The sequence below is a fragment of the Rhyacophila brunnea genome, unplaced genomic scaffold (genome assembly GCF_057557595.1).
Source record: "Rhyacophila brunnea isolate RB1 unplaced genomic scaffold, BYU_Rbru_1.0 scaffold_24, whole genome shotgun sequence".
NCBI lineage: Eukaryota > Metazoa > Arthropoda > Insecta > Trichoptera > Rhyacophilidae > Rhyacophila > Rhyacophila brunnea.
Window position 1 is genome coordinate 22,463,552 of NW_028232904.1, and position 9,733 is coordinate 22,473,284.

Here is a 9,733-nt window from a genome sequence, read left to right on the forward strand (position 1 = left end):
TTTACCTATTGTGGACATTACAAATTATAAGTTTAAGACGTTCACAACATGACATAAAAAAAGAGATAGATAGTATGTTATTAAACAGTAGAAATATGTACATACAAAAATATTAATTACATAGGTACATGGAAATACACCGGATGAGCTAAGCAGAACCTATTTTAAAAATTTATAAAATAACGTCCACCTATACTCATCCTCACGTAGGTGGAATATATCAACACCCGAAGCAATTTCGTTGAACATAGTTATCGCCCTCCAAATTAGCATTATCAGTGGCAGGTTGGTTCTGCACCTTGGGAGAATAAACAACTGATGTTCTCTATTTCTAAGATAGTTATCAGGGACACACAGGTCAACACTGCCCAGAATGGCAGAGTTCTCATTTATACCTCGTATAAGTCGAAAACAATACATAGCTAAATAAAGATTTCTTCTAAATTGCAAACTGCAGTATGTAAGCATGCCTAAGAGAAAGTCAGTTGGATAAAGCCACAGATAGTATCCGTACAACCTCAAATAAAGGAGTCTCAAGAATTTCTTCTGAATCCTCTCCACCATAAGACCATACTTCAACTGATGCGGTGCCCAAACAATAGACCCACTCTCAAGTCTGCTTCGAACTAAAGAATTAAATGAAAGTTTTAATACCGGATATATAGGATGTGACGTCCAAAGACAACGGAAGTAAACTAGACATCGCAAACCCAACAAAAATACACTCCGGTTAAACACTCCATGTCGATTAATACATTTTGTTTCCAACCAGTGAGCTGTATTTTTTAATGGAGAGATATTTCCGTAATTACTAAGTTAGGTACCTATTTATATATATATACCTAATGATTCTTCTTGATTTGCCGCCCTTCGAGTAACTGTCGCCCCCAAGCGACGCTCAATCTGCCTACCCCCACTGGACGTCACTGCATGACACCAACACTATGAAAAAAGTGCTAAGCTCATTTGAGCGATGCATGATTCTCCAGACATATCAATGATATAATATAGTCAGGGTGGCAACAGAGAAACATTAACGAGTTTTACCCTTTTCCAGAGCTCGCACCACGTTCAGCCCATTTAATTGGGTCTCCCTAGATGGCTGGACCATTCATATACAGCCAGCGCTCGAAATGGAAAAGTTTACGAACCAGAGCTCTCAACAGTTTTGTGAAGATATTTACATAGTTGTCAAATTTATGTGTATTTTATAAAAATAACTGTGTTAGATTTTCTATTATATGGCCTATCTGGCTCAGACGGTCAAATTATTTTTTCCACGAGACGGAGCGATAATTTTACCGATATCACGAACAGGAACGGCGCTCCGGTCCATTTCGAGCCCTGTATACATCTGATGATGTATGAGTCACACATGGCAAATTAACCAGGAGGCAAAGGCATTTTTAAAATAAGCACTACAATAAAAGTTTTGCGTGCAATAAAATATGCTTAAAAACTCGAGATAGCTTATTAGTAAGTATTGTACCGATAATGCCTTGATTAAATTCGTATCCGGAAATTTGCACGTACATAGTTCACCGCAGGACAATTGAAACAGGACAAGGAAACGTGAGTTCGTGTAACATTTAATCAAATGACGATTTCGTCGTTGAACATATTTTCATCGTGGAGTATACCTATTTGTACGTATGCTACAACATGTGGAGATGTCTTTACTAGGTTAGGTTAAGTTAGGTTAGGGTTAATCTAAATGGAACCGTACTATTTGCAAACTATCGCCGCATTTTGTAAGATACGTACAAATGTATTCCACGGTGAAATGTTAAACGAAGAACTCGTCATTTGATAAAATGTTATACGAACCCATGTTTCACGTGCTGCGGCGCACGAATAAGTGTCCCACGATGAACTGTATATGTACAACTTACATGTAACCGAAAATTAAGCCGTCACTATTAGCCATTTATTATCTAAATACATATTATATGAAAGCATCCCCATAATTATTCCATTATTATCAGTCTCAAGTTCTTCGCTTTTATTTTTATATAATGCCTAAGGTAAAACCGCAATAAAACATTATGTTAAGAGCAAAATGAAGTAAAACTACCAATGCATTAAAATTTCTCGTTTATTTTCCGTGTAAAATCCTAAAGAACGTTTATTTATTTCATTCGACAGTGCGGCGCCCAACTGTCCTGGCGCCCAGTTTCCCATTCTCATGGATTCTGTGACAGCTAAAATAAACTGGCAAATACACGTATTGTTTTTCAATTTTGTCAGAGTATGGACCTAAAAGGTTGAGAAAGTGGCTGACATCCATTTCTCGTAAAAACAAAATCTGTTAATACAAGCCTCTACACTGTGGAAGCCCATATGATCCTATTAGCATCAGACGTGGTCGAATTAAAAAAAAAAAGTTTTTTTCATGTTTTGAATGCATTGAATTTTTAATTTGTTATGTCCAAACGTTTACGATCGCTTCATTGTACCAGGATTACGGTTACCAGTCAATATTGGTGCAATGACAAAACTTCAACCTGAGATAAGGTGTTTCATACAATAAGAATTTAGTATAAAAAGCGAGGAATCTGTCCAATTGTCACAGTTGAGTACTGCAAAGGTTTCAGGATGAAGTTCCTCATTGTCTTCTTTGTGGTGGGCCTCTCCTTTGCTTCGGCGACTTTCTTGAACATCAACAAGGAATTCAAAACTGGTAAGGAACGAATTTGACTTATTCAGACATTACTAGCTTTCTTTTTCATAGCAATCGTTATCCAGTTTCCGACAAGGCACTAATTTCCTAATTGATTTTGATTTAAAAAGTTTAAAACTTAGTCTCTTTCACATTTTATATAATATCTATCTATCATCAAGTTTTTTTACTTATCCTACTTTTCTCACAAAGCATTTACATTTATTGTCTTTGGTCTTTGGTGCATTCTAATTATTTTTTCTGCAATTAATAATTACTGATTTTTAAATCTCAATTGTCACTCACAATAATTCATCTGTAGTACAAAAACATCAATCGTAAGATACTAATAAAAGTAAAGTCTATAGATGCGAATAATAATACAAATTAAAGTGTGATTTCGAAATATTTAACTTTTGATCATCTTTTGACTACTTAAAATACATATATATTTTTAAATTTGGCTGTGTGTGTAATTATTCTACTGTAATTCAAAACCCACAGTACAATATTGATAAAGCTTACGAAACCTATAAATACACTACATTGGTACCAATTTACTGTTTTTTTTTTAAACGGTTCCGAAGTTACGAGATAATATTTATCGCAATTGTACCATTTCATTACGAGTATATAAATTGATTTGGTAGATAGCTGCGGTGGAGTGGTGAGGTTAGGTGCAGGTACTGCCTGCACGGCCAAAGTAGTACATAGACAAATTCATTAAACGTATTTATTACCAAAATATTACAATGGACGTGTTTTAATTACTATACATATATTCGGTGTTCGAAATGGACAATTTTACGAACCGGAATGCTTCACAATTTTCACAAAATTATTTAAGAATTTGATCATAGACATACAAATGCATTAACTGTATTGAAACATTTTACATGCATATCTACTTTATATAATATTCTGGGGTTACTGTCAAACGTTGGTAAGTCTCGAAATCATGTTATGGAGTAATTATTGTAATTTAAAGTTTGACGTGCCCTCTAAAATCGGGCATAATGCTAATTTATTTATGCTTTTGCGCGTATTCTATAATGTCGTCTCTGTTCTGTCAGAACACACTAACTGGAGAATACTAGTTTTGAGTAATTTGACTTTGAAGTTGTTAAAATGTTTGAAATGGTCTATAATGTGAGTTTATTAAGTAATCGTAAAAAGGATGACTTTAAAATAAAGACTGTTTATTTATTAAGAAGGTTTCCAGACGGCAATGTTTGAAATAAGGAACATTATCATAACTAACTCAATATGTAATTTTTTTAAATTAGTGTCTTCTGCCAGAACAGTGACAATATATTGGACGAGCTCGACTTTTTTATATCATAGATATTTATATATACATACATAATTCGTTGTTAACTATAATTAATACCTAAATTATCGACTTATCAACTTTTGGCGGCAACACTACGTAGAAAAACAATTACAAATTGGTATATTTATCTCAGCGCTCGAAATGGAAAAGTTTACGAACCGGAGCGCTCGACAGTTTTCTGAAGATATTTAGTTTATTTATCAAATTTTATTAAAATAAGTGTGTTTGTTTTTTTATTATATGGCTTATCTAGCTCAGACGGTTAAATTATTTTTTCCACAAGATGGAGCGATAATTTTACCGATTTCACGCGCTCTGGTGCGCTCCGGTCCATTTCGAGCCCTGATTCATCTTTGTTCCTTTATCAGTATCTACTTTGTAGTAATTATAAATTAATAATGTATTATTTACTTGTTATTGTTTAAGTAGTTGATTTAGTACAAGTATACACTATATCCACGAACCCTGAATATATTGGAATTGTGAAGAAATTTGATTTATATACCTAATGACCCACAAACCGGGACGTTTTTTTTTCACGAGACAGCGATTGTCTCGAGGATATTACAATTCGGAACTGAGCTCCGGTCCGCTACATCCCATTTCGACCGCTGCATATAATAATATAAATATATTTTTATATTTGTAGTGAAAATTTTTATACTTAATAATTTGTTTTTTTTTTGTTTTTCTTTAAAGCCGACAAGGAGTTCTTGATCAAGCAGAATAAGGTATTCGAATTGCTGAACCATGTTACGCAAAAGAACTTCTATGATGAGCAAATGCGCATCGGAAAGGAATTCAAGCTGGAAGCCTACGTCGATAAATTCATGGTAAGAAATCTTAATTAAGGTCTAATGCAGAGATGGTTGCGTTATTTAAAACTAATTAATTAGAAATCCTATGCATAGTTGACAGTATAAGAAAACAATTAAGGAATGTGCCAACGTCGCATTTGTCGATTAAAAGTGTTGCCATTGTTTAAATTAAGAATTCCATAAATTAATAAAATATTTTTGAATTTAATATTGACGATTAAGTTTGAACACACATAAGTAGTGGATATAAGTATCCCTAGTATTTGGGCAATATTACTTGAATAATGAATTGTTGCAAGTCTCGAAACACTAAACGAGTCGATAAATGCGTTTTAATAGTTTGAATAATAGTATGTTTAATACTGTTAGTCTTTCGTGTTAGCGTTGATAATCGGCACAAGTGATGGAAATAAGTAATCTAAATTCAAAAATATATTTACTTGATTTCTGTTTAACTATTACTGTCCCTCTGAGTCTGAAAGTGCACTGATAATCAATTATATTATGTTCTGTAGTTATCGTATTATACAAGACATATGGATAAATTAAATGAAAAACACCTTCTTATTTGTTTGTTACAGAAAGTCGAGGTTGTCAAAGACTTCATGAGATTTTATCAAAAAGGTTTCCTCGCGAAAAACAAGATCTTCTCTCTGACCCACGATCAGTACAGAGATGAAGCTATTGCTCTTTTCCACCTGTTCTTCTACGCCAAGGACTTCGGCACCTTCTACAAAACTGCTTGCTGGGCCCGTGAATTCATGAACGAAGGTCTCTTCGTATACTCCTTCACCATTGCTGTCCTCCACCGTCCCGACTGCCAAGGAATCGTTCTTCCCGCACCTTATGAAATCTACCCCTTCTACTTCGTCAGCGCTGACGTCATGGAGAAGGTCAACTTCATTAAGACCCAAGGATTCGTCATGAATAATAAACTGGCCGAATACAATGGTGTCATCTCTAAGGACAACAACGTTTTCGCCATCTACAACAACTTCAGCGTCGGATACGATTACAATGATTATGAACAAAAGCTGTCTTACTTCACCAACGATATTGGCCTTAATACATATTACTACTACTTCCACATCGATTATCCATTCTGGATGGGAGGTCAAGACTTCGGCCTTAACAAGGACAGACGTGGAGAGCTGTACTATTATGTCCACCAACAGTTGATGGCTCGTTACTACCTCGAGAGATTGTCTAACGGACTCGGAGAGATTGGAAGATTCTCATGGTACTCACCAATTAAGACCGGTTTCAACCCCAACATGAAATATCACAACGGATATGCCATGCCAATGAGGACTCAGGACTTCGTTTTAGACAACGAATATAATGTGTACCTTCTTCAAGAGGTTGACGATTACGAAAGGCGCATCCGTATGGCCATCGATCGTGGATTCATCATTCTGGTAAATATATTATTAAAATCCAACATTTTCTAGTTATAAAAATTTCGGTATAGATATCATTTAATATACTACCGACTTGCCCGGAAATTAATCAAGACGTCATCGCCCCCCCCACTAATCTTCCAAGCGCTGTAAAATTCTGACCATAGAGTGCAGAGAGAGTGTTGCCTTTTAAAGACGGCGAAATAAAATTAGTTATGTGATAGTTGAACATAACAACTGTCTGGTAGGTATTGAGTTTATGATGAATTGATGAATTAAATTAAATAAAAATACACATTCGTTTGATAACATAACTATTCAAGAGATGTAAATTTCTTTGACAGTACAATGCAAATTAAATGTTAATTATTTGTATATTATTATTACAGTACGAAGGAACCAAGATATCTCTCAAGAGCTACGAAGACATCGAATTTTTGGGACGTTTCGTCCAAGGAAACAAGGATATTGGAGACATCAGATTCTTCGACTACCTTTCCGTCATCTCCAAGTTCCTTTTGGGAGGTGGAGTCTACACATACTCAGAGTGAGTAAAGTTTTATGAGTTTAAAAAAAGCAATTACACCAAGTAAAAAAAACTGAATAATACATAGTATGTAACTTCATGTTAATTAAATTGTGTACCTAGTAGGAATTCGAGTTTTAAGTCACGTAATGGCCGCGCAGCTTAAGCGTCGGTTTATAGCATCGTGGATCCCGGGTTCGAATCCTGGGTCTGTCAAGTACACATATCGTTTTTCAAGTTGTGTATGAGTCAGAGTATGGACCTAATAGGTTGAGCAAGTGGCTGACATCCATTTCTCGTAAAAACAAATACAAAGACAAATCTTCACTCTGTGGAGGCCCAGGCCCATAAGTTCCTATTGGGATCGGATATGATCGAAAGAAAAAAAATGAAATCCATTAACTAATAATTATTGTTTGTTTTCTTTAAGGGCCAACTATGTACCATCAGCTATTGAGCAGTTCCAGAGCACCATGCGCGATCCCATGTTCTACCAGCTGTATACTCGCTTCATGAGGTACTTCTTCCGTTTCAAGGACAACATGAAATCCTACACCAAGACCGAACTTTTCTTCAAGGGCGTCAAGATCGAAAATGTTGTCTTCAGTCCTCTTACCACTTTCATGGAAGAATTTGACTTTGACATCACCGCCGGATCAGTCTTGAACAAAGAGGAACTCGATGTCAAGAAAGAGAAATACGTATTCCTTGCTCGCCAGATGCGTCTTAACCACAAGCCATTCATGGTGAACTTCGATATCTTGTCTGACAAGGATACCGATGTTTCCGTCAGGATGTTCTTGGGACCCAAATACGATACTTTCGGCCGTATGATGAATTTGGACGACAACAAATACAACTTCGTTGAGCTTGACCACTTCATCTACAAGCTGAAGACTGGAAAGAACGTCATCAACCGCAAGAACGTAGATTTCAGCAGGACTGTTATCGACAAGACCATGACCCGCATTCTTCACGAGAAGGTTGTCAACGGACTTACTGGTAACGGAGAATTCCGTCTTGACCAGACTGAAGCTCACAACGGATGGCCACTCAGACTTCTCTTGCCCAAGGGTAAAATTGGAGGCATGAAATTCCAAGTGTTCGTCATCATCACTCCCTTCCAACAAGCCAAGGTACCTTATGGAACCGGATTCCCTTACCAATACTCTTCCGGAATCGGAAGCGGTGCTCGTTTCTACGAAGATTTGCCTTTCGGCTTCCCTCTGGATCGTCCTATTGATGAGAGCTACTTCTTCTGCCCCAACATGTTCATGACTGATATCGTCATCTACCACAGCAATAATTTCGCCATGAACAACGTTGTTGGAGATTTCATGAACAAGGATTTCATGGGCAAGGATTTCATGGGAAAGGAGTTCATGGGCAAGGATTTCATGGGCAAGGAGTTCATGAACAAAGACTTGTTGAATAAGGATTCCGAAAACATGAACTACGAGCACTTCAGCAACTACAACCAAGACTTTTATGGTGGTCTCAACACTGACAACATTAAGTACTAACTTGCCACGACACAGCCTGTCCCTTTTTTGATTGATGTTAACTAACGCATATGTATGAATATTTAATAAAGATGTTCTTTGAACAATCATAACACCCATGTTTTATTGAAATATTCTTATGATACCTGATTAAAAATACTCAATACCTATAACCATGGCCCCCACAACACAAATTTGTTCTAATAATAAAAAAAAGTTCTACTATGTTTGCAAAATATTTTAAAATATTTTACTATGCAATGCAACTGAATGTGATGTGATGAATGATATTCAAGTGTAGAATGTTATGTTATTAATTGTTTTAATGTGTTTCCTGACTAATCTACCAAATAGCTATTTAACCAATATGGCGAAGGGTCTCATGTTACTTGACTACCACAAAAGGGTGTTGCAATCAGTGCTTCATAATAATATGAAGACGAGTGCTGACCACTCAATAATGCAAGTGAATTTATTTAAAAATACAAAAAACAAACACTAAAAATACTTTTCATTTTACCTCATGGAACCATGGGGTTCCACGGAATACCATTTAGGGAACACTACTGAACATTATCACACTGCCCTTAACCTTAGCGATAGGTAGGGGGGCCAGCTTCATAATGTGGGGGCAATTTCTGTTATTACTAAAGTTGTTGAAGAAAAACTTGAAGATGAATTCTATATTCAGTGACATACCGTGGGGGTAGGCAGATTCAGCGTCGCTTGGGGGCGTCAGTTACCCAAAGGGCGGCAAATCGAGGAGAATCATTAGGTATACATAGAAATAGCTACCTAAGCTCACTGGTTGGAAACAAAATGTATTACTTAGGTAGGTAGGTACTTACTATAAAAGATTTAACAGGACTTTATTTTTTTGTCGGGTTCACGATGTCTAGTTTACTTCCGTTGTCCTTGGACGTCACGTTCTTGGTGAACAGCAATGACACGTGTATACCTAATTTCAAATTTATTTACCAGTCACTCGTGAGTTTTGGAAGTTGTCAAGTGTATTTTTTAATGTACCTATCTGAAACCTTAGACTCGCAATATTGTCTATTGAACCAGAGATGACATTTAAATTAGATTCAGTGGTATACTGCCCTTCTTAGGAAGAAGGCAGTAACTGACTCTTACACACTTTCGAGATAAATGACAAAATGTGTTTTTTTTCCAAACTTTAATACTGTGAATTAATAAAAAACGGTGGTAATTTTATATAGTAGGATGTTGAAATACAAACAAAGTAATAATAAATAAGCAGTAACTGCAATAAATAGGTGCAATTACTGCCTTTTTGCTAAAAAAAATGTATTATTTTAGAAGATGTAAATTTTTTCACTAAGGATTTTAAGGGTATATTAGTGATAATACTGATTTTAAAGTGAACAGAATATATATCTTTCAAAATTACCTAACCGGTGGCATTCATAACTCAATTTCACAATTTTTGCGAGTTACTGCCTTCTTCATTAGAAGGGCAGTATATATCTTG

At 35.9% G+C, this 9,733-nt stretch overlaps 1 protein-coding gene across 1 annotated transcript; it reads left to right on the plus strand.

Annotated features, from left to right (window-relative positions):
• Positions 1–2,568: 2,568 nt before the first annotated feature.
• LOC147069211 (basic juvenile hormone-suppressible protein 2-like) lies at positions 2,569–8,351 on the plus strand. The gene is made up of 5 exons (XM_085951082.1): positions 2,569–2,680; positions 4,692–4,825; positions 5,392–6,228; positions 6,600–6,757; positions 7,167–8,351. Exons 1-5 carry the CDS (start codon positions 2,596–2,598, stop codon positions 8,257–8,259), a joined length of 2,307 nt encoding a protein of 768 aa, XP_085807208.1. The 5' UTR covers positions 2,569–2,595; the 3' UTR covers positions 8,260–8,351.
• The last annotated feature ends 1,382 nt before the right edge of the window (positions 8,352–9,733 follow it).